This window comes from Callorhinus ursinus, unplaced genomic scaffold, assembly GCF_003265705.2.
Source record: "Callorhinus ursinus isolate GAN/ISIS: 27379988/994484 unplaced genomic scaffold, GSC_fseal_2.0 scaffold3, whole genome shotgun sequence".
NCBI classification, from domain to species: domain Eukaryota; kingdom Metazoa; phylum Chordata; class Mammalia; order Carnivora; family Otariidae; genus Callorhinus; species Callorhinus ursinus.
Genome location: NW_027397065.1, coordinates 28,368,583 through 28,391,422, shown reverse-complemented (window position 1 = coordinate 28,391,422; position 22,840 = coordinate 28,368,583). Strand labels below are relative to the sequence as shown.

The 22,840-nt window shown below is 50.3% G+C and overlaps 2 protein-coding genes and 1 long non-coding RNA gene across 8 annotated transcripts in view; 1 reads left to right on the top strand and 2 right to left on the bottom strand.

The window, feature by feature from the left end:
* Positions 1-143: 143 nt before the first annotated feature.
* Positions 144-16,433, bottom strand: HK3 (hexokinase 3). 3 transcript variants are annotated; one of them, XM_025866988.2, is made up of 19 exons: positions 16,215-16,432; positions 13,060-13,181; positions 10,067-10,229; positions 9,708-9,862; positions 9,502-9,621; positions 9,316-9,411; positions 8,365-8,464; positions 8,099-8,282; positions 7,485-7,640; positions 7,100-7,333; positions 6,435-6,730; positions 6,202-6,341; positions 6,002-6,121; positions 3,281-3,376; positions 2,994-3,093; positions 1,203-1,386; positions 957-1,112; positions 554-787; positions 144-466 (listed from the first exon to the last, which is right to left on the bottom strand). In XM_025866988.2, the coding sequence occupies exons 1-19, from the start codon at positions 16,276-16,278 to the stop codon at positions 322-324; spliced, it is 2,865 nt and encodes a 954-aa protein (XP_025722773.1). In that variant the 5' UTR covers positions 16,279-16,432; the 3' UTR covers positions 144-321. The 3 variants fall into 3 exon arrangements, with proteins under 3 accessions (XP_025722773.1, XP_025722772.1, XP_025722774.1); XM_025866987.2 differs by having other exon boundaries at positions 9,316-9,621; positions 16,215-16,433; XM_025866989.2 differs by lacking the exon at positions 9,316-9,411.
* Positions 8,192-13,577, top strand: LOC141371865 (uncharacterized). Its single transcript, XR_012377140.1, has 3 exons — positions 8,192-8,318; positions 8,696-8,805; positions 13,442-13,577. It is a non-coding gene; the product is annotated as an uncharacterized lncRNA (long non-coding RNA).
* Positions 16,434-22,300: 5,867 nt separating the features above from the next.
* UIMC1 (ubiquitin interaction motif containing 1) overlaps positions 22,301-22,840 on the bottom strand; it is a 112,866-nt gene continuing 112,326 nt past the window's right edge. For all 4 annotated transcript variants that reach the window (XM_025866983.2, XM_025866984.2, XM_025866985.2 and 1 more), the window contains one exon: positions 22,301-22,745. In XM_025866983.2, coding sequence (XP_025722768.1) covers positions 22,535-22,745 — 211 coding nt within the window. In that variant the 3' untranslated portion in view covers positions 22,301-22,534. The remainder of the gene's footprint in view (positions 22,746-22,840) is intronic.

The following is a 22,840-nucleotide window of genomic DNA, read 5'->3' as shown; positions in this document are numbered from 1 at the left end:
CTGGCCGGTTCCCCCACGCGGGGCCTGTTGTGTGAAGCTCGTGCCCTGACTCTGTCTTAAGTGCATTCGCGCACTTACACTTGGCCTTATGTACACAGCCTTGCCCGGCCGCCGGGGCGCGTAGGGATTTTAGCGGACGTGAATGTAAATAAATTATATATATATATTGCTAACCTGAGTGCTACTTCTCTCTGGGAAAGCCAGAGGTCAAGGCTAGTGGCCGCAGAAGGGCCACACTTGGGCTATTCTGGGAGTCATGCATGGCTGGGGACAGGTGGGGTCTGGGCCCTGGTTCAGCAAGGGTAGTTCCTGGAGACTTCTTCAAACACGGGCCATCTGGGCAAGGCGGCAGGCAACCGCAGTGACCAGGGCTGCACCTTTGCCGGATCCATCTTCCGACTGCAGGAAGGTGACCACACAGCGAGGGGCCAGCTCCCTCACTGTGGCTGCCACCAGGCTGGAAAAGCTGTGGGGAGGGGTTGCTGAGGTGAGCCCAGGCCAGCCAGATCCCACTGGGCCATTCCTCCCTGCCCATCCCAACACCCAGACTCACTGGGGGTGCAGCTTGTAGAGGGTCCCATCCACCCCTACGGACACAGTCAGCTCTTCTAGGCCCCGGTTCTCACGGATCTTCTCCACCACAGCTGCCACACCAGCCCCGCAGAGCTGAGCAGCCCGCTGGGACACAGCCTGGCACACCTCCAGGACCATCAGGGCGTCATCTGAGGTCAGGGACAGCCCCAGATCCTCCAGGATGGCTCGGACCTGCCTCAGAGCCAGGCTGTCACTGGGGACAGGAAGGAATAGAGCACAGAGAGCCAGGGTCCTGCATTAGCTTTCCTACCCCATGAGTTCTCCATCCTCTGGAATGGGCCTCTCACCAACCAGCATTTTACCCAAAGTGAATAGACAGATTCTTTTGGGAGGTGGAAGGAGGCAATATAGGCCTTAGGCACCTTTCAATCTCAGAGAGAAACTTGGTCTTGAAGATGTCCCTGGTCTGAAGTCGCTGGGTCTGCTGGCCCCGGAAGAGAACTCCAAGGCTGGTCAAATGCAAGAGAATATGGCGGACGATCTCCCCCAGGTACATGCCACTGATCATCTTCTCAAAGCTGCATGAAACACAAAGATCAGGAGACCCTACCTGCTACCCTAACCAGTGCCAGCCACCACCAGCTGCCCCTGCCCAGACCTACCCATACCTCTGCTTGCCGGGGTTGATGGATGCCTGGTCCACATTTGCATCAAAGCAGGTTCTAAGCAAGTCCAGAGAGCCATCATCCCCAAAGGCACCCCACTCCATATTTATGCACATGTGGCCTGAGTCCCCAGGCACAGCTGCCACATTCTGAAGCTCCTCCATGTAGCAGGCATTGGTGCCGGTTCCTACAGAGATGGAAATCATTCACTGACATAGATAAGACCCCTCTGTGCCCTTCCCAAACTGAGATGGTAAAATTTGGGCTCATTTCTTACCTCTCCATTTCCCCACACTCACAACCTTTCCTATGTCCTGGTCTGCCTTCACTCCTGACACTCCTTCTGCAGACCCTGGCAGCATCAACCCATCTGGGCCCCCCACCGCTTCCCCTCCCAGCACCAGCACCATTGTGTCTTCCATTCTATGCCAGAGCACCCCTGGCAGATGTGTGAGAGCCCCTCTGCCGTCTGCAGTGGAGAGGCCCAAGCTCCCTGGACTAGCTTTCCAGATCTTTAGTCAAACTAGCAGGTTCTGGGCCAGGAGCTGGGGACATAGACAAGAATCAGACATGAGGAGCCCCACAGTGGCCAGGGAGTGGGCAATTAGCAGCTAACTCTGATATTGCCTGTATGTACCCAAATAGAAGTGCAAAAAAGAGCATCATGGGAACCTTGAGCACAGCTGAGTCTTCCCGCCTAGAGGGCCAGGAAAAGCTACAGAGAGGAAATGACATTTGGATTTGACTTTGAAGCCAGGAAGCACAGAAAGAAAGGCATTCTAGGCAGAAAGCACATTCTGGGTAAAGATATCCCCTTCCTCTCCCCAACACATGGTCAGCTCTAGGCAGATGGTCTCCTTGTCAGCCCCACCTGGATTTCCTCTGACTAGTTTATTCATAAAGCAATCTAGGCATACCTCTCCTGAGCACTTCCCCACTCTAGGCTCTATGTTCAAGAAGCTCCCAGTTTCAAAAGGAAGCTATCACTTAGCTCCTGCCCTAGGAGACTGATGCCCAAAGGCCTATGGGAGTCCTCTTCCCCCACTTAGACACTCTTTTCAAGTCCCACTCATGTTAGGACCACTTCCTTTCTGATCTTGGCCTTGTCACCCTGTTGTGTACAGTCAGATTCAGCTCTCTCTGACTGCCACATGCTGTCCTGGGCCTAATTCCCACCAAATGGTGGGTTTTGAGAAGATAGGTATTTCCCCCATCTTTATGTATAGTCTTCCTGCCCCTTCATCCAGCCCCTATCTGGCCAGAGGAGAAACGCTTAATAAAGACTTCAGAACTTGGGCTACCTAAAGGACCCTCACAGCTCATTCTCTGTCCTCCACCACCGGCCTCTACCCAGTTCTAAGCACTGAGTGTGTACCATGGGCCAAGCACTGTGCCATGCTTTGTTTCCTCTCCTCTCACCCTCACCATCCTTGAGATAGGCATTACTATTATCTCTGTCTTAGAAGGAAACTGAGGCTCTGGTGATTTGGCCAAGGTCATACAGATGGAAGTGGCAGAGCTAGTATTTCCACCCAAATCTGTATGACTCCAAAGCTCAGATTCATTTAACAGAAGGGCAAACTGAGGCTCAGAAAGCTTAAATGACTATGAATCAGTAGCTAAGCTGAGCAAAGTTCAGACATCCAGCCCAAATGAGTGTTGCAGGGCCTAGCTGAGTCAGGCGGGAATGGTGCCATATCCCCAAGGCCAGAGGAACGTCCAACCTGAGGAACCAACAGGAGGCAATGAATTAACATCAGGCAGTAGGAACACAAAAGAGCAGGGCCTCCTCACCAACAATGAGGCCGACCTCACAACGGGGATCCTCATAGCCACAGGACATCATGGTCCCCACCGTGTCATTGACAATGGCAACCACATTCAGCTCCACTGCCTACACACAAAAGGATGCTGCTAGTTGCTGGGCAACACAGTTGTCACGGCAACCAGCCAGGACCCAGAGGTCTCTACTGCAGAGAGCCACCCACTCCACCCTCCCCCCAGGTCAGGAAGCAGGAGACCCTTTGCTCCCTTCAAGTCCTGCCACAGCCCCAAAGCACCCCTGAAGGCAGACTCCTCACCTGTCTTCGCCCGATGGCTTCCCGCAACAGACACACAACGTCTTGGCCCTCACAGTCTGATGCATTGAAACCCTTTGTCCAGGTTAGGAGGATGCCCTGGGGGGGCAAAGGTGGGGCAGGAAGATGAAGGCCCCTTGGAATCTCACTCTCCCTCCCCAAAGCCTGTACCCCATCAGAAGCACATGCTATCCCCCCTCACCAAGCAGGATTCCATGCCTGCTCTGCCACATGGTTGAGGGCCTTGCCCTCTGCCCCCTCCTAACTCCCCAGGAGCCTTCTAGTGTAAAGAAACCTATTAATAACCATCCGACCTGTGTCTTCTATTATTAGTGCCAGAATGCTCAGATGGTCTGAGAGTCTGGGCATTTTAAGACGGTTGCCCAGAAGGAATGGCCCTTCATAATTGGGTTAGGAATGAACAGAGCTGGTAAAATGAGTGCTATGTATGAGAAGGGGGAGGACAGAGAAGGCTCAGAGGTCCAAATGACAGAAAATTCTGCTCTTTTAGAAAGAACTAGCAAGTGTCAATTGAGAGGAAGGAAACTGAGGATTAGGGACAGAGCCGTGTCAACAGGAGATTCACTTGTGTGTTCCAGATATGAGTGAAGGACGAAACGAAAAGCCAGAACCCAGAACACCTAGGCAGGATGGGAGGAGACAAGACAGATAGGCCTTTATTGTGAGAAACTGACCTTAAATTGTGAAGTTAGTGATGGGCTTGACAGTCTAGGACTATTTTTTCTAAGTGTGCTTCCTCTGAGGGAGCAGGCAGGGGAAGTTATTCTCCTGCTGTTAGAAAATGACAGCTCTGCCCAAAGTAGGAGCCTGCAGAGCAGGTGTGAAAATCTTTGGGGGGGCGCCTTGGTGGCTCAGTCAGTTGAGTGTCCAACTCTTGACTTCATCTCAGGTCATGATCTCAGGGTCATGGGATCCCTGGTCTTGGCTCCATGCTCAGCAGGGAGTCTGCTTGAGATTCTCTCTTTCCCTGTTCCTCTGCCCCTCCCCACTGCACTCTCTCTAGAATAAATAAATCTTTAAAAAAAAAAAAAGGAAAATCTTTGGGGCAGAAGATTTTAGAGATATGAACTGACGCTTCCCCCAACAATATTTCCTTTTACCCCTTTTCCTATGTAATACAGCCAGAGCGCTCAATGCTCACAGTCTCAAACACAGAAGCCAGAGAGTGCGAGGGCAATTGAGAAGGAGGGCTAATGTGGGGGACCCAGATCATAAGTAGTGGCAGTATTTCCCTGCCTCCAGACAAAAGAAAGACCCCTGGTCTGGGGAAGGGGAGCTGGGGGGACCTAAGAGCCAGGTTTTGGAGTTTCCTGAGAAAGGTGTCCTATGCCTCTACCTGGGCCATGCTCCTGTGCGAAGGGAAAAGACAGAAGAGATTTGAGTGATCTGACTAGCAGAGTAGTCTCTGTCCTCCTTCCCCATGGAGGGGAAGGTGAGTTGTCAAGGGAGGTGTCAAGAACCAAGAGAGTAAGCAGAGTCCACACAGCTGGGGCCTGGACATCTGGCTTCCCTGAGTGTCTGCCCATACACAGCAAAGGATGCTGTGCAGCTGAAAGGGGCCCCCTGCCTGGGGAAAGAGGTCCCCAAATTGATTAAGTTATCACCCCCCCCCAAAAGAACGTGGGCTCAACACAGAAATTAAGCTCAGTTCTAGAAAATGAATAGGACCGCGTTTCTTCTTGCACACCTGATTTTGCATACTGAGTCCCACCTGCTTTTCACACCTTACAAGGAATAATCAAATGGTGCCGGCATGTTTAGTCTAGAGTGGAGCGGACCAGCAGAGAGACACTGCTGAATGCTTGATTCCAACGGGCCACTGTGTAAAAGAAAGCCAAGTACAGAAGCATGTGTCTGAGAGAGGTCAGAGCTGGAGCAGAGCTGAAAACTGCACAAAGGCTGGGTGGAGTAGAGAAGGCAGAGCTTTTCAGGAAAAGCACAGTGGACAACTTGAGGGGCAGCAAGCTCCTCCTCACAGGAGGCTTTTTGGCAGAAGTTGGGGGTATTGAGGAGACTGCTGGGAGCTTGGACCAGAATATGGGAGGATCCGTCTCCATAACAGGCCTCAGGTGTGTACACTGAGAAGTCTAAGTGTGCACTGTCGAAGAACATGCAGAGGTATATGCTTAGTGCGTGCTGTGTCTAGATCTGTGCCTGCTGCTCTGCCTTTCCAGTCAGGCACCCAACACCAAGCCAGGCCTGAGAGAGACACAGCAAGTTCGGGAAGTGGACACAGGGCAAAGGAACTGGGCAACCATAAGCCCTTTTGAGAAATAGGAACTAATGCTGTTCCCCGCAGGTCCCCTAGATCAGTACACCAGGGCTTCGTGGTGTACTGTGAAGTAGACAGTCAATGTGCTCCTTCATCAGCCCTGATCTGGGCACTGCTCCCAAGTGCCCAGACCTAACCTGGCTCCACTTTCCTGCCCATTGGCAGCCCTCAGGAGTATCCATAATCTTTTCCATCCCAGGCCTCTTTTCAGCCCTGGATTCCAGGCCACTTTACCACACCCTCTCCACCTGCACACACCATGTCCAGTGAAACCAAGGCTAGGTGCTGGCTCAGCCCAGCAGTGCTTCTGCCCACCCCCATCCCCAGCCCAGGATACTTGAAGCCCTCTCCCCAGCCTCCTGCCCATTCCCTGAAGGGCATGAGGGTGGAAAGTCCTTGGGGATGGTTTCTCCTGGCCCTCCCTCCCTCACCTGGTCGAGGCCAAGCTGCCTGCATGGGAAGGAGAAGGTGAAACCCAGCGGGAGGCTCTGCCCACTCAGGCCCTGCTTCTGCTGGAAGTCCACAATGCAGTCCACGATGTGGTCGAAGAGCTGAGGTGTAGGGCAAGTCAGGGGGTGGCCCAGCCCCTGGTCCTTCCCCGCCCCTGACATCAGGTCCAAGCTCTGGGTACCTGCTGTCCAGAGCCCTGGGCCACATACTCCGGGATGGAGTAGACCTGGCTGGTGATCTTCACACCTCCTGCTGTCACACGCACCAAGAGGACCCGGAAGTTGGTGCCCCCCAAGTCCAGGGCCAGGAAGTCCCCGCGTTCTGTGGGACAGAGATCCTTAGTGTCAGGACAAAGCACATTCTGTGACCTCCAGGAACCCATATCCCAGCTCCACGCTCAGGCTGGGTCCTCACCAGTGCCATCAGGTGTGGCCCGGACATAAGTGGGCAGCATGCGGAGGGATGAGGCCTCCCCTCGGAGCCCCTTGACCATGGCCTCCCGCATCTGTGCCTGCACCGCTGCCAGCTGCTCATGGTCCAGCCGGAAAGGCGCCAGGGTCTCTTCCAGCAGGCGGCGGTGAGCAGCCAGGCGGGCGGCCACAGCAGTCACCATTGCCACGCCCTGGCCACCCCCATCCACAGAGGGAATGAAGGAGACATCACATTCGGGGGCCAGGAGCATCACGGTCTCCTGCAGGATGCTGAGGAAACTACACAGACACAAGGCAGGCATACCTGGCTTGAACCTGAGCCTGAACCCCAGGGCTTGCTGAAGCCCTGGGCCCCATCACTTCAAATCCCTTCAGTTCTAAATCCAGCTGTACACCAACCTTATGCCCAGTATCTGCAGTGCTCCCAGTGCCCCAAGAGTCCCCCTGCCTTACACACCCAAAGAGAAGCATCTTTTCTCTCTTCTGACTTCTTCTGGCCTCTCTTGTCCCCATTTGACCTTACCCTGCTTGGGTGCCACTCTTGGCCACTGCCTTGCACACATGGTACCAGAGTGCCCTCTGGGTCTTTATGGAAAACCCACATGTTCCTGCTACCTGCTCACGCAGGGCTGTGTGTATCTCCAGTACCTGGGGTGTCGCTCGAACACTCGGCCTCCGGTGGCCACAGCAATCTGAAGCACCTGCTGCTCCCGGCTGTGCTGGAGGCGGGCAAGAACAGCCGCCAGGGCAGCGGCACAGAGCCGGGCAGCCCGAGTGAACACAGCTGCACACACGTACTGCACCAGCTCAGCGTCCGAGGCCCCCACACTCAGGCCCAAGTCCCGCAGGATAGCATGCACACGGGCTGCCCCAGCCAACGGGCTGGAGGGACACAGGGTACTGCTTTGGGACTCAAGTAGCCCCAAAGCTCCCTGCCCTCCCCCAACCCCATGGCTACCCGGGAGACAGAGCATCCTCCCCTCTCCCAAGCCAAGAAGCCCCTTGTTTAAGCCCACGGGCTTTCTCTACTTACTCCTTCATCTCAGCCACGTGCTCCAGGAGGATGCTGCCATGGCTCAGTAGGGCAGGGGAGGTGCAGCCACCAAAGAGGACCCCTCGCTGGGCCAGGTGAGCCAACACAAGCCTCACCAGCTCACCCAGGTACAAGCCCCCAATCATCTTCTCAAACCTACAGGTAGGAAGGGTGGCTGGACAGAGATTTCCTTAAGCCCTTAGCCCACCTGGCCCCACCTCCAAGGGCCCCAAAAGAAGGATCATTTTCTTTGGGGTTCCCCAGACCAGAGGTTCCAGAAGCAATGGCTTCCCAGGAGATAGGTGGGTGTTTATCCAGAACTTGCTGCCCCCTCTGGCTTAGGTTAGGTTCAGAGGGGCTCCTGGAGGACAGGGAATACTTTGCTACCCCCAATCCCTAACACCTGTCAGGAATAAGAGAGGGCTATGGGTTGAAAATTCTGGGTTCTAGAATCTTGAGCCCTTCCTTCTTTGAGCCTGGCCAGGGCCCCCCAAGATGCAACCTGGAAACCCTATGAGCAAGCAACAGGGAGGGGCCTAAGGGCCTGAGTTCAGGGACAGCAGCGAGGAAGGGAGCAGAAGAGTGATAGGCCCTAGAGCAGAAGGTCAGGCCACCTCTGGGCACCAGGATTCAGGGACTCTCGGTCCAAGGCATGGTCAAAGGTGGTCAGCACTGGTCCCAGGACCCCATCATCATTGAAGGAGCCCCACTCAACGCTGACGCAGACGCGGCCCCGGTCCTCATCCAGCACTGCCACATGCCTTGCCTCCTCCATGTAACATGCATTGGTGCCAGTGTCTGGCAGGGATGAATCCATCAGGACCTGCCCATCAGGTAGCTGTAACCCCCCACCCATCATCACAAATGACCCATGGCTCACCTACAACAAGCCCGACCTCACACGGCCCAACCCCTGGCTCGCAGCCCATCATGGTGCCCACTGTGTCATTCACCACGGCAACCACATCGATGCTGTAGGCCTAGACAATGGAGAGGGCCGAAGTCATGGCTGACCTAAGTGGGCAGTGTGGGGGATGGGCAAGGCTAGGGCCTTGGCTTTGATGGAGGGGCCCTGGCTTTGATGGAGGTGCTCAGAGTCCATGAAACACAATGTGTGTTCATGCCCACACATATACTCTAGGTCCTCCCCCCCTGTAGAGAATTTTCCTCCCATCCCACACTCCCCCTTGTCTCTTCCACCCCCTACTCAGGCCCTGGGGCTCTCAAAGGCTCCCAACCTCAGTCATCACCTCCAGAACATCAGTGCTCCCCACAGGACCAAGATGATTGTGAGCAAGCGCGGCACCTTGAAGACTGCACTGTAGGTACCTGGCTTTCTAAGCCCTGACTTCCATCCACTAGCATCACTGCTGTTAGTCCAGATGGATCCAGATCCACCTTTCTTTGGCATCCAAGTGTTTGCATATACCTTTCTCTGAAAACAGACCTTCCACCCCAGCCCCAGCTTATGCCCTGGCAAACTCCTCCTTCAAGCCCCTGCCCCAGTCCTGGTGTGTCCTTCCCAGTGCTATCAGAGTCACTGGAACCACCTCCTTGACAGGGACAATGCTTTGTCGGAATGCTTTCCCACTAGACTGTGAGGTCTTTGAAGACAGGGTCAAGGCTTTTCATCTTTGTTTTGCCCTATGATCCTGAAAATTTATTTGACCTTTCTTAGCCTCAGTCTTCTTATGTGAAATGGGAATGGTAGCAACATTTACCCCAGGGTTAAACTGGATAAAGGATATACATAGAAAAGGAAAGCAGGCCTTCCCAGAAGCACAGGCCCAGCCACACAGGTAGCTGTCCCATTGCCCCTGCCTCCACTCACCCCCTGCCTCTTGATGGCATCTCGCAGTAACTGGACCACATCGTGGCCTTCCACACCACTGCACCTAAAACCTTTGGTCCAGGAAATAAGGGTGCTCTGGGGGCAGAAAAGCTGGGTCATTCCTCCAACAGCCTTCATGGGGCTGCAACTCCTCCACCTACTGTCCCCATGCCCACTTTGCCTCACCCTGTCCAGGCCCGTCTGGTGACAAGGGAAGGAGAAGCTGAACCCAAGCTGCAGACCCTCTTTGTCCACGGGGAGTGCATCGAGGAACTCAGACAGACAGTGGGCAGCAAAGTCAAAGAGCTGTGGGACAAGTTGGGGGCTCAGCTCTGCCCACCAGAGCCCCAGCCACCCAGCCAGTTCCCAGAGACTAGGCAGTGAGCCCTTACCTGCTGACCGGGACCCAGCATCACCTCTGGGGGGATCACAAACTCCTGGCTCCGGGGCTCCATCCTATGTCCCTCAATACCCACCAGGGTCACCCACAGAACACGCAGTGAGGCCCCTGTGGCCCCCAGCTCCAGCACCACAAAATCCCCTTGCTCTGGGGCAAACAGGACACAGAAAAGCATGCAGTTGGCGAGACCAAGCCCTCTGCCTCTCAGAAATATCCCCAAGGACTGCAAAGTCTCATTAAGGGAGCTCAGAGTTGGGAACCTTATTGGGAAGAGGGATAAGGAACTTCTCCCTCCCCCAGATCAGAATTCTCTCCCAGGCCTGGCCACCCATTTTGGTCTATGCCACCCACCAGTGCCATGTGGGGTGGACCCCACATATGTGGGCAGCATCCGGACAGCAGAGGCAGGGCTGGCCTGTCCCCCCAGTGCCTGCTCCATAGAGCCCAGGAGGCTGGCTTGGATCTGCCGCAGCTGTGTCTTCGTCACCTTGAATTGCTGTAGACACTCCAACACCTGGGGAGAAACAGGCTAATATCTGGGCAGGAGCCCCATTGCCTACCCAAGTTCCTGACTCCAACCAGGACTGCCCTGCCCTGCCCAGCTTGCTCCCCCCTTTACCAGTCCAGACCAGCACCTCCCTTAGCTTTCCCAGGGGCTGACTAGAGCCCTGCCTAAGCCCTCTCTGAGCCTTGCTGGTCTCCCCAGCACCTGCCCAGCCCCACTCCTTACCTCTTCACACACCTAGGTTCTCTTGCTGCCCACAGCCCATACTTAGTTCCTGCCATCTCAGAAGGCTCCTTCCTAGAGGGGAGACCCACCCACCTCCTCCTCCTGCTCCATTCTCTGGCGGTTCCTCCTCAGATCCCTATGTCCCCTGCCCCTTCCATTTCTTGGAATTCAGGGTTTAGTGAGGCCTCTCCTGTCATACCACTGATTCACTCTGGCTCCCCAGTACCCAGAGGTGAGCTGCTCAGTGAGTTGTCATTCACTGAATGAGCAAACAAATGAACAAATGTGGGAATGAATTTCACGTTCAGGTGCTTCCCTCTTCCAATCCACTTGACTCTGGAGCCTAAGTAAGCTCAGCTCAAAAGAACTTGGAGGCCACACTGTGGAGGACAGTCCTGCCGTCAGTCAGCCATCCTTCCCACAGACATTGATTGAGCGCCTACTAGGGGCCCAACACTATTCTAAGCACTGTATGTTGCATAACCAGCTGAGTTCTGTTTTTGTGGAGCTCAGATTTCAGCATAGAGGCAGAAAATAAGCAAATAAACATATAATATGGTTCTGGTAGTAACGGTACCTTTTTTTTTTTTTTAAGGCTGGAATAGAAGTTTGAGAGTGACCAGGGGAGGAAAAGATATTTTTGGATATTGGTCTGGGAAATTCTCCCCGAGGAAGTGACCTAAATAAAGGAAGGGAACAAGCCATTTGAAGATCTGGGGAAGAGGATAAAGGGATTTTCTTCAGAGTGAGGGAATGGATTTGGGGGAAGCCTGGGCCAGGGGTGAATCAGAGCGATGGGACAGGTAGGCAGGCAGAAAGCAGAGGATGGCACACCCAAGGTTCTTCTCCACCAGTAGCCCATTGTGGGGGAGCTAAGAGGAGCCCCAGTACTCCACCTCTATATGGAAACCTCCCGCAGATGACCCTCTGGCCTGTCTTTCAAAGAGACAGCAGCAGCCTCCCTGGGTTTGCTGGAGTCCCAACCTGTGACTCTAATCCTCCTGGCCTTAGCCTCTCCCAGGTCCTCACCGCCTGCCCCACAGGAATTCCATTCCTACGACCCACTACCCCACACTGGACCCGTATCTGTAAAGTAACCAACCAGGTATTTGAATAAGGAGGAAGGGGGAGCGAGGTAGGAGAGGCTGTTCAGTGAGGGAGATGGGGGTGACTCAGTTCCACCTCTCTGCTTTAGGAAGAGAATGGAAAACAGATCCCTAAGGAGGCAAATGATCTTAACTGGAGTGCCAGATGTTCAGTTCCTTGTTTACACTACAGAAGATGCTTCTAGCAGCCATGCACACTAGGAAGGGTTATTCCTATGTTATGTTACGAATGAGGAAACTGAGGCTCAGAGAGGAACAGTCATCTGCATAACCCAAGCAGCTATTAAGGGACAGAATGGGATTTCAACCCAGATCTGACTGAAGAAGTGTTTCCACATGAATGTGAAGCCTTATAAAAACCAGCAATTTCACCTGAAAAGAACCCAAAGCTAATAAAGTTTGCAGTGAAGAAACCCCATAGGATAAGAACACTTACATCTGAGTCCTTGCCCTGCCACTTTTCCTGGCTGTGTGGCCTTGGAATAGGGCTGAGAAAATAATAATACTCAGAAGGCCCTTGAGTCCCCAGTGCCAGGGGCCATGTCATTTCTCACTTCTGTGGCCCAGCCATGAGTTGCATACAAAGGAAATGTTTACAGCAGGGTCTGGGGAAGAGACTGGACAAGGGTGAAGTGGGAGCATGAGAAGCAGTGAGGGGTGATGCCCCCCACAGTTTGGACAATAAGTGAAGTCCAGCAGATGTCAGAACAAGCTGGAAAACTAAAGAAACTGCAGGGAACAATTCAAGAACCCTTTCATGCATGCCTCCTCTGTACAGGTCCTCTATCACCATTAGCTCACTTAATCCTCCAGGGGGTAGAAGGATTAGACTTTATTTTCTTCTATTTTACTGATGAGGAAACAGACTAGGAGATACGAAATGACTTACACAAGTGTTTCCTGCTTAATGGTGTGATATGCAAGCATTTCTAAATCTTGGTCAAGATGACAGAGAAGAGAAACTCAGTCTGAGCTAACCTGAGGCATATAGATAATGCTGAAGAATAACCTCCAAGTTGAGTTCAGCACTGAAATCATCTCTGTGTGCCTGTTGCAGTAGCCATGTTGAAGGGAGGGAGATGTGCAGGAGTAACTAGAGAAATAGGGGAAGGAAGTGCCTTAAGAATATAGTCTTCTACCTGAAAACCCCAAGAGCGTCCTTTCTAGACTGTGTCAACCCATTCAGGGCAGGGGCAGCACCTGTGTGGCAAAGTGGCAAAAGTAATACCTTTGGAACTGAAATACCTCAGCCCAAGCTCCTGTTGTCAGTTAAAACTCAAATCAGTTCACCTCTCTAAGCCCCCTTCCTCAGCTGTAAATGAGAAGATAATCCCCACCTTGCTGTTGTGTGGAGCCACAAAGGAGATAGTTACTAGATCAGATCTGAAAGGTTGATAAACTAGAAAGGGCTGCACGGCTGTGAGCCCATGGTCCCATGGCATCTTAAACTGATCCTGCTCTTGTTAGCCTTGAATAGGCATGAGTCAGAAACCCAGTGCTGCACTTACCAGCTCAGAGCTGTCTGAGGGGCAGGGCAAGCCCTCCTGGGAACAGCCAGGAGCTCCTTCCCTTTGCCGCAACCCTACTGACCCAAGAGAGTCCATGTGGTTCCACAATGGAGGGTAGCCACCTATAGGAGAAAAGGGACAGCCCGGGTGAACCACATAGTCTACAGGCCCTCAGAGGCTGTGGCCCTTAACTTTCGTCCCTCAGAAGAGGACCAGAAAGAAAGCTGTAGGCAGAGCTCAGAACCTCTGACCATCAATGATCCTTTAGTAATCAAGCAGAAGGCCCGTTTTCCAGAAACACATATATTAGCAGAGCACTGGGAAGGCTGATTTCTAATCCCAATGCCATTTATTCATTCTGTCATTCATTTACATTTACCAGTTCCTGATGCCTACTGTGCCAGATGTTGGAGTACAACGCAGATATCGGCCTTGTCCTGAGGGATCTCACAGCCTTACCAATAATCACAGTATGGTTGACGTGGGCAGTTAACAGAGATGGACGTGCCACTGTGCTTGGGAGTTCAGGGATGTTCGAGAGGTTTGGAACAAAGGGTGTGAGGTAACAAGGAGCCAAAGACCTGCTGGAGAAGCAGGCAGGCTGCACTATGGATGGCCTTCAGGCCAAGCTAAGGTGTACAAATTTCATCCTGAAGGGAGAAGTGAACGGGGATGCATCTGCACTTCAGAAAGGGGTTCCACTTGTGGCATGACTCCGGGCAGGTCATTTATGACTTCTTTGAATTTTAGTTTCTTCATCTGGGAGAAATATCTTTCACAAGGTTATTGCAAGAATTAAATAAGACTTGAAAAATGCTTTAGGAAATTTAATGTGCATCATGAGACATCAGCTCACGGGTGGGCTTTGAAGGGTATAGTGATGCAGAATGGAAAGAGCCCTGTTCTCAGAGTCAAGGACCCAGCTCTCCACAAAGGAGCTAGCACCAGGTCTCCAATCTGGAGACCTAATTTTCTTAATCTGCCAAATGAGGACCAACATATGTCAAAGAGCTGTGTGGGGCAAATGAAATGAGAGCAAAAGAACCTTGTGCAGAGTGTGCCTTCAGATTTATTTAGTTGAATCTGAATTGAGCCTCAATTTCCTCCTCTATAACAGAACAAAAATTCAGTGCTTGTGAGGATTAAAGGAGTTAATGGTTCTGACAGTCCTTTGCACACTGTAAAGAACTGTAGAAATGTCTGGTATTTTGCTAATTCAAGCTAGAGGGTATTGCTGCTCCAAGAAGTTCCCAAGGGTGCCTTCAGTGATTCAGGTGCTTTTTTAGGGGTAAAGGAAAAAGGAAATGCAGTGAAGGCATTTCACTGAATCAGTCTACCTCTCTTCCTGTAACAGCAAGACTTCAGGGAAGATACTTTCCCATCCCTGCAACTACTCCCCACCTTCCACTCCCATCATGCCCATGAATTTGCCCTCCTTGTGGTCACCTATGAGCTGCTGATTGCCCCATCCCAGTCTTTTCCTCAGTCCCCACCCCTACTGTCCTCTGTCAGGCATGCAAAGCCATGAGCATTCTCTTCACTACAAAATTCTCGTCCCTTGGCTTCGACAGCCAGTCTTTCCCGGGCCTCCTTCCTGAGTCCCTCAAAATCTTCATAACTCTTTCTCTCCTCTCCCCCTTAACAATGCCCCACCCCACCCCACAGCCCTCTTCTCCACAGTCCCTTTGTATCACCCCCAAGTTTTGATTAAAACCTCTGTGTCAGGGCTCCAAAATCCGTCCTGAGCCAAATCCCAAATTCTGATGGTCTGTTAGACATCACTCTGCAGGTGCTGGAGAGGCTCCTCAAACTCCCTGGCCAAAGACACATTCATTTTCTTCTTCACTTTTCCCCATGAAACTCTTTCTGTCCTTCACCTTGGCTGGAGGCATCAAGGCTGCTCACTCACACAGCTATTCAGGTACCTGTCTACATCCCTGACCCTCACCTCCTCTATGCAATCACGTCTCAGGCTGAAGGCGCTAAGAACAGAAAGTGCTCTCCCATGTATCCTCTCCTCCTGATTCCCATTGCCACTGCCCTAGATCTTCTTCCCATCTGATTATTTCAACAGCCTCCTAACTGAATACTGTCCACTTCCCTGCCCCACCAACTCCCAACACATCACCAGAATGACTGTGCAAAAACAGATTTTATCATGCCATTCCCCAGCCCTATCTTCCCTAAGAAAGGAGGTAAACCTTCACATTGTGATAGCTCCCGCTACAGGAAAAAAAAAAAAAAAAAAGTCTAAAACTCTTTATCTAGCATTGCAGGCCCCAAGCTTCCTCTCTTGCTACTCCCCCTCATATTCCAGCCACACTGACTACAAGTTTCACCCTGTCTCTTGCTGTCCAGCCTTTATTCACAGTATTCCTCAAGTCTGGAACCACTGTGTCTGAGTTATTTGCATTTTCAGCCCAGCACAGGGTTTGACATAGATAGGTGTTAATACAGCTTTGAAAAAATGGGGGGGGGGGGGGGGTTGGGGGTGTCCTTATTCAGAGAACTAAGGAATCAGTTTCCAACAAATTTCCTCAAAGTCACATATACCTAATTTCCAAATCTGTCAAATAGGAATGTTAACTCCCAGAATGTTACAGGTCTGTTTCAAGGTAAAATGGGGTAACTGAGGCAATTATAATCTTAGGAAAGGGCCAATCACTACACAAAGAGTAAGCTTTCACTCTCCTTTTGAGGCCCAGCTAACTCGAACATTCTTTCATTTACTCTCTTACTCATTCACTCTTCTATTAGACATTTATTCAGTACTTCTATATGCCAGAGACTGTGAAGCTTCCTCCAAGAAACCTCAGTATTTATACTCCCAGTAAATGTACTCATGTCTGCCTCTTCCAGCTGAGCCTGGTGGGGAAGGACATGTCTCCCACATCACTAGGTTCCCAGAACTCAGCCAGGGTCTGCACATGTTTGAGTAACAGTTGGCCTCTTAGCTTAACTCAGCTGAACCAGATACAGGAGGTGAGTCTTCCTTCTGAAAAGGATCCCAGGGACCCTGGCCAAGGATGGGAGCTATCATTGAGGACCAGCTGGCTTAGTTGTTCCAGCCTCTACTCAGCTAGCATGGGCCAAGCTGGAGAGATGAAGGTGAGAGGATGGGGCTGAAATAAGCAAGAATTAGAGGAGGGTCTTACCCGGGAGAAGCAGCAGTTGGTCACTTTCCTCAGGCGTGAGCTCTTCTCTCTCAGTGTGAGGCATCCCACTGACCTGGTTTGCACCCCAAAACGAAACTCACGGATCACCTGCGTTGTAACGTCCCACCCTCTTCCTTGGCCACCACTATCTAGCTATCAGTTAATTCAGGAAGGGGCACTTCCTTCTGAGTCTGCCCTAAGAGAAGCCCAGGGTAGGCAGGGCTATGGTGCAAACTTAAGCAAGATGACTGCAGGAAGCTGGAACCCTGAGCTAGGTCAAGGACCCTGGGACATCCCCTCTGTAATACTCCACCCACTTTACTCAGAGTTTGAGTTTTGAGGTGGTGGCTCACCTCTGGAAAGATGGAGGAGCCTAGCATGAGAAATATACAGCACAATAGGCAGTTTTCCAAAATGTTTAAGTACTAACAAGCAAGAGGCAGCGTGGAACACAAGAGGAAGAGGCTAACTCTGCCCTAGAATGGACAGGGCAAGTTGAGGAAGCTGAGCCTTGAAGGAAGAATAGCAGTATGCTGGCAGAGGTGATCCTTCACGAAGAGAAGAGCATGTACAAAATCTGGAGCACAAGGCACCTTCATGGTATGGAGTTCAACTCCAAAGACCTAAAGATACATGTAGGTGCAGATATATGATGGGAGAGGTAGCAGCCAGACTGTGGAGTCTAGCCTTGAGATGGTAGGCCAAGGAGGGGTAGAGGGGGTGTAGGTTCACAGCTTGGGTCCTCTCTACCAGAAGGGGAAAGGGAATCTCAGGCTACAGTAGTTGTTGGCCACAAAGCTGGTTTTCCCCAAACTAGTCTTGAATGCATAGAACCCTGGGGCATCATTATGACCACTGCTATGGTCTGAATATCTATATCTCTCCCCACCACCACCCAAAAAAAAAAAAAATTAAGTTGAAAATCTAATGCTCTAGTTGAAGACTTTAGGAGATGGGGCCTTTGGAAAAGTGATTAGGTCATAAGGTCAGAGCTCTAATAAATGGGTCAGTGCCCCCCTAAAAGAGGACCCAGAGAGCATCCTTGCCCCTTCTGCCATGAGAGGATACAAGTTGGCAGTCTGCAACTTGGAAAAGGGCCCTCACCCAACCATGCTGGCACCTTGATCTGAGTCTTCCAGCATCCAGACTGTGAGAAATAAATTTCTGTTGTTTATAAACTATTTCAATCTGTGGTATTTTGTTATAGAAGTCTGAACAGACTAGGACACCCACCCATGATAGGAGACTAGACATACTACATGAATTTTCACTTCCAGGAAATTGGTGAACACATATTTTAAAACTTTGGGCTACCTCATTAGCAGTTAACCCTACCATTATCTACAGACAGAACATGGCCTCCATATGACACCAGGATGGAGACCAGCGACAGTGGCTCTTGTGTTAGTTTTGGCATGACGGGGCCTGGAAACATGCCAGATTATCAACCCTGCTGTACATTTCACAGACATACAGGCTCTGAAAGGGAAATTGGGGATGGAGATAGGGAGGACAGAGTGGCCATCACCCATAACATCCTGCCTAGCCTGGGGTTCTAGTCTCTCTCAACTTTTGTCTAGTTGGGAGAGAATGTGGAACTGAATGTGATTCATGCTGACAGCCAGAGTCCACAGTCTTCTGGGCCAGGGTAAGTATATGTTCCTGACAAGTAGTGCCAGGGTTTTTTTACCCATGTTTCTGGAAGTCCTGTATCTATTTCCCCAGGAGCAGGGGTCAGGGAAGGTCTGTGTCAGGGCCTATGGAGGGTGGAAGTGCCTTGGGCTTAAAGGTCTGTGAGCAGCTGTGACAACTCTGGCTGTAGCAGAGGCACAGCAACGGCCAACAGTTCTCTTCAGATGCCAGATGGCCACTGACCAACAAGGAGAAGGACAAATCCCGACAAGCCTCCTTCATAGCCCCTTAGTACCAATTTCTAGCTGTCCAGAAGGAACTGAGGAACGGGAATTGGTGGTCAGGGAAAGGTGGGTTGCAGCCACGGTTGGGCTAGGAGCCAGGTTCTCCCTACTCTGAGCTGTTCACAGGCTTGCTTCTCACAGCTGACAGTGCCCAGCAGCCAAGCACACAGGCCCTCAATAAGTTCCCCACCGTTCCCCGCACACCGTTTTACTCCAGGTGTGCCTTGCAGATCTTCTATACCCATCAAGCTGCTTCTTGCTGTAAGTCTTTGTTCACGCTGATTTATCTGGAATAACCTCCCCCTTTGCCCTCTCCGGACTTACCTAATTTTTCTTATCCTCTAAAGTAGACTTCGGTCACCACCAATGCTGTGGAGCCTTTCCTGATGAGTTTCCTCTTGGCCCTGACCCCAGCTGAGTGTGGTCTATTGATCCTAATGTCTTGGATTGGCTTCTATCATTGCATTGACAACAGTCTATTAAAATCATCTGTTTAGGGGCACCTGGGTGGCTCAGTTCAACTGAGTCAAGTGTCATTTGACACTTGATCTCAGTTCAGGTCTTGATCTCAGGGTTGTGAGTTCAAGCCCCGCACTGGGCTCCGTGCTGGCTGTGGAGCCTACTTAAAAAAAAAAAAAATCATCTATCTCCCCCCATTGTACTATGGGCTCCCAGAGAATGTTTCTTATTCATCCTTGGAGTCCCAGGGCCCAGGATCTAGACCTGACACCTAACAGGTATCAGTTAATTTTTGTTAAATTGAAGCGCCACATCTTCAATAGCCCAGGGCTTTGAAACTGAGAGGACGTAAGTAACCTCTTCCTGCCTTCCTGGTGCATATGGCTTCAGCAGCCTTTCCACTCTGGGTTTATACATTCTTCCATCTTCCCACTGGTACTACCACCCACTTACTATCTGCCTTCCCCTCAGCCCAATTTCTACTAAATCAGCTTAGGGCCAAAGCTGCTCTGCCTCACAGGTGAGAATGAGCCCATCCAAACTTAAAATTTCCATTGAGTTTTGGGACTCAAGTGGGAGGTAGGAGGTAGGGTAGTGAAGTACAGAGAGCATCAGCTCTAGTGTCAGGCAGACCTGAGTTCGAATCCCATCCCATTTACCAGCTGTATGACTTTAGGCAAATCTCTTCACTTCTCTAGGTCTCAGTTTTCTGAGCATAAAACATCGATTTCTCTGTAGGATTTGCCTTAGTTTGGGTTTCCCCAGAGGCAGACCTAATTTGAGTGCAGATACCTTAACTGGGAAGCGATCCCAGCCAGGGCTAGGATTAGGGTGATGCATGTTAAGTGCATAGCTACAAAATGTAAAAAGGCCCAGGGGCGCCTGGGTGGCTCAGATAGTTAAGTGTCTGCCTTCGGCTCAGGTCATGATCCCAGGGTCCTGGGATAGAGCCCCGCATCGGGCTCCCTGCTCAGCAGGGAGCCTGCTTCTCCCCCTCCCTCTGCTTTTCCCCCTGCTCATGTTATCTGTGTCTCAAATGAATAAATAAATCTTTAAAAAAAAATGTAAAGAGGCCCTCTTACCTTCACATAAGTGCCAACTCTGCCTGTACATGAACCCAAGAGTGAGGGCCCCTCACCCTAGTCCCAGCCCTGATCTAGAAAGCACTGACAGGGGAGCTGGAAGTGAGGTAGGAAGAAAAGGAAACCAACAGAGCATACATAATTAAGTTGCTGCTGGGAGCTACTGAGGTTCAATCCCACAGAGGAACTCTGGGAACTCTGGTGGAGAATGCACCCACCTAAGAGGTAAGGAGGCTCAAGTATTTATCCCCCAACTTCCATTTTTCACTGGCTGAGGACTGCCTCAGGGGCCTAGGACCTGGCATTCCCAGCCTGTGCCACACACAAGTCTAGAGATGTGCTAAGGCAGAGAGCTGCAAGTTTTTGCAATAGGACATTGTGGGTATGTAATAGAATGGTGAGGGCCCAGGGGAAATGGGCAAGGCACAGCCTCTGCTAGAGGGCTGTTGTAAGGATGAAAGGAAATTACACAACCACAATGCCTAACACAGAGAACTCCTCTTCCCCAATTTATGGTAATAGCTTGTGAAGTTTATGGAGATCTCCAGCTCTCCAAGAGTTGGCAATACCAGCAGAACATCTGCTTCCCATCTTTCAAAAGAAGCAAAAACAAAACACAACAAAACAACCCAAAACCTAAGGGTCCTAGGTGAGCTCTAAATGCCCAGGGACCTAAACTTGTTGGGGAAGACTGGTAGTTGATGAAGCTAATGTAGTCAAGGGCTCACTCTTCTAGGAACTGTCTCCTCTTGCATCTGCACCCCATATCTCTCTGACTTTATCATCTCTCATCCAAACACTACTTATGACATACAAAACTAGCATCATATTAATAACTGCTGCCACTTCCTCATCATCTTCTTCATGTGACAGCTACTGTGCCTTATACCCATTACCTTACTCCTTACAACCCCGTAAGTATGATTTCCCCATTTTTTGGACAAGGAAACGAAGTCTCAGAGGGGTTAACCTTTATCAGAAGCAGGGGTTCAGACTCAGGTTGATGTGATACTCTTTCCACTGATTTTTTTTGTCTCTTCATTGTCTCACTAATGCCTCTCCCACAGTACCACTGGCACACGGAGAATAAAACAAGTAGCCTTTTTCAAAGCCATGTTCTAGGGAGATTGCCCAGTTTTAAGCTAAAAAATGTACTTTCTAGAATCAGCCTTTTCCCTTTCTTCTCTTCAGGCAAAGAGGTAAACATACTATCCCATTTATAATGTTCTACCTCCAATAAATTGCCATTTAATGAGAGAGACTAGTGAAGAATGAAGTTGATGGGACAAAACTAATAAACTAGTTTTCGTTAGAAGGAAAACAGGAAAATAATACTAGAGTCAAAATAAAGCATTTTCTTTAGGACTGAATATGAGGGGCACTGTGGTCTCACTGCCATACACCAAAAGTGGCTTTATTTATTCCCCCGAGCCTTTGTTTCCTCACCTGAAAATTAGGGAGGATACTACCTACCTCACAGTTGCTGTGAGGATTAAATGAAGGTACATACATTACCAAAACCGTAGTAGTTCCTCAAAAAAAAAAAATACCTATTATTTATGTGACCCTGGCCACAATGTCAGTGCCATCCAACACCAAAACGATGGAAGAAATCATGAGCCTGCCATCCTGCTTTAACTCAAAGAGCTGTGTGCAATGTCATAGGCAAGAAAACTATCTTAAAGGCCTATGCAGTGCCTTCCATCCTAGCTATCTCTGACCACCCCCCCGCCCTAGTCTAACACATACCTCATTTTCATCTTAAAATCAAGAAAAAGGTAACTTTGAACTTGATGAATCGGAAGTTAGTAGAGTCTGAGTGATGTTCCTATTTATCCTATCCCAGGATCCTTTCCTGGTCAGCAGCCACCTCCCACAGTCTTTTACTACATCTTCAAATCAGCTTGGGCCAAAGCTAGCTTTCTTGACGTCCTTGTTTGGTCATCTCCCTCAGGGAGTTGCTTCTGCCATTCGATAGCCTCTCATCTCTGAAGTCCGCAAGTACACTGTAGACAGACCACATCTTGTTCTGCAGTGAAAGCTCCTGGGCACTGTGGTCAAGAATGTGCACTCCTCTACCAACATACTGAAATAGAAGTTATTTCCTGCTGCTGCTATGACCTTTGACAGCAAGAGAACTAATCTTGGTTTTAATAGATGAATATGCCTGGTATCCCCACTGGTTAATCTAGGGAAAAAAATAATTGCATAGGAACTAGTAACAGAGCATTCACTTACAAATTCCTGGTAAGAATGGCAGGAGATATCCCTCAAAGGTCCTATGCTCTGGCTGAGAATTCTTAACTAGGTGATGCAGCAAAATAAAGTTGACAGGCTGCTGAATGGTAGGGATAGCAAAATTAGAAGTAGGAGTTGATGCCTTGGCGTCTTCCACAATGATGTCAGAAAAGGTGAAGGGAGTAACCACACGGTGCTCAGAATTGTGCGCTATACATTCAGTGAATATAGGCAGTATGTCAAAGACCAGTAATAGAATTAATTTGGAAACATGTAATTTAGGATGTAATTTAGCTCCACAATTTAAATATTCCCACCCCAAACCCTGCAACACAGAAGAAAAAAGGGAAGATCTTCATCTTATTGAAATAAGATTTCATACAAACATAAATATATTTAAATTTTCTTTTAACTATAAGTGAATCAGATTATTATAAAACAGAATACTATACACAATCGTCTGTATAGCTTATAGAAAACATCAAAACGAGAATGCTGAGTGGATGCTGGTGGTGAAAACTGCAGGGCGAAAACTTGCTCAACAATGAAACAGGGGCCACTAAGACTTAATGACCATGGCCCACCCCTATTGCTAATGCTTTGTCAATGTCTGGACCCTAGAAATTCAGGGTTTTCTCCTTCTTCCTCTGCCTGCTTTGGTCCGTGTCCGGCTACCTGGCCGGACGGTAAGTTGCTTTTTAAAGTCCACTAAGCAATCTGTGGCTTCTGAAATGGAAACAAAAGACTTGATGGGAGACTCGTTTAAGTCAAGATGTGGAAGGGAACTCTGTATCTCTTTGCTGCATCCTGCCTCTTCCATCCCTGGCGAGGGCACCCTAGAGAGAAGGGGGAAAAATTCAGAATTCAACACACACCTACTAATAAGCACTAAGTATGTGTCATGCATTGTACCAGAGGCTTTTACATACAC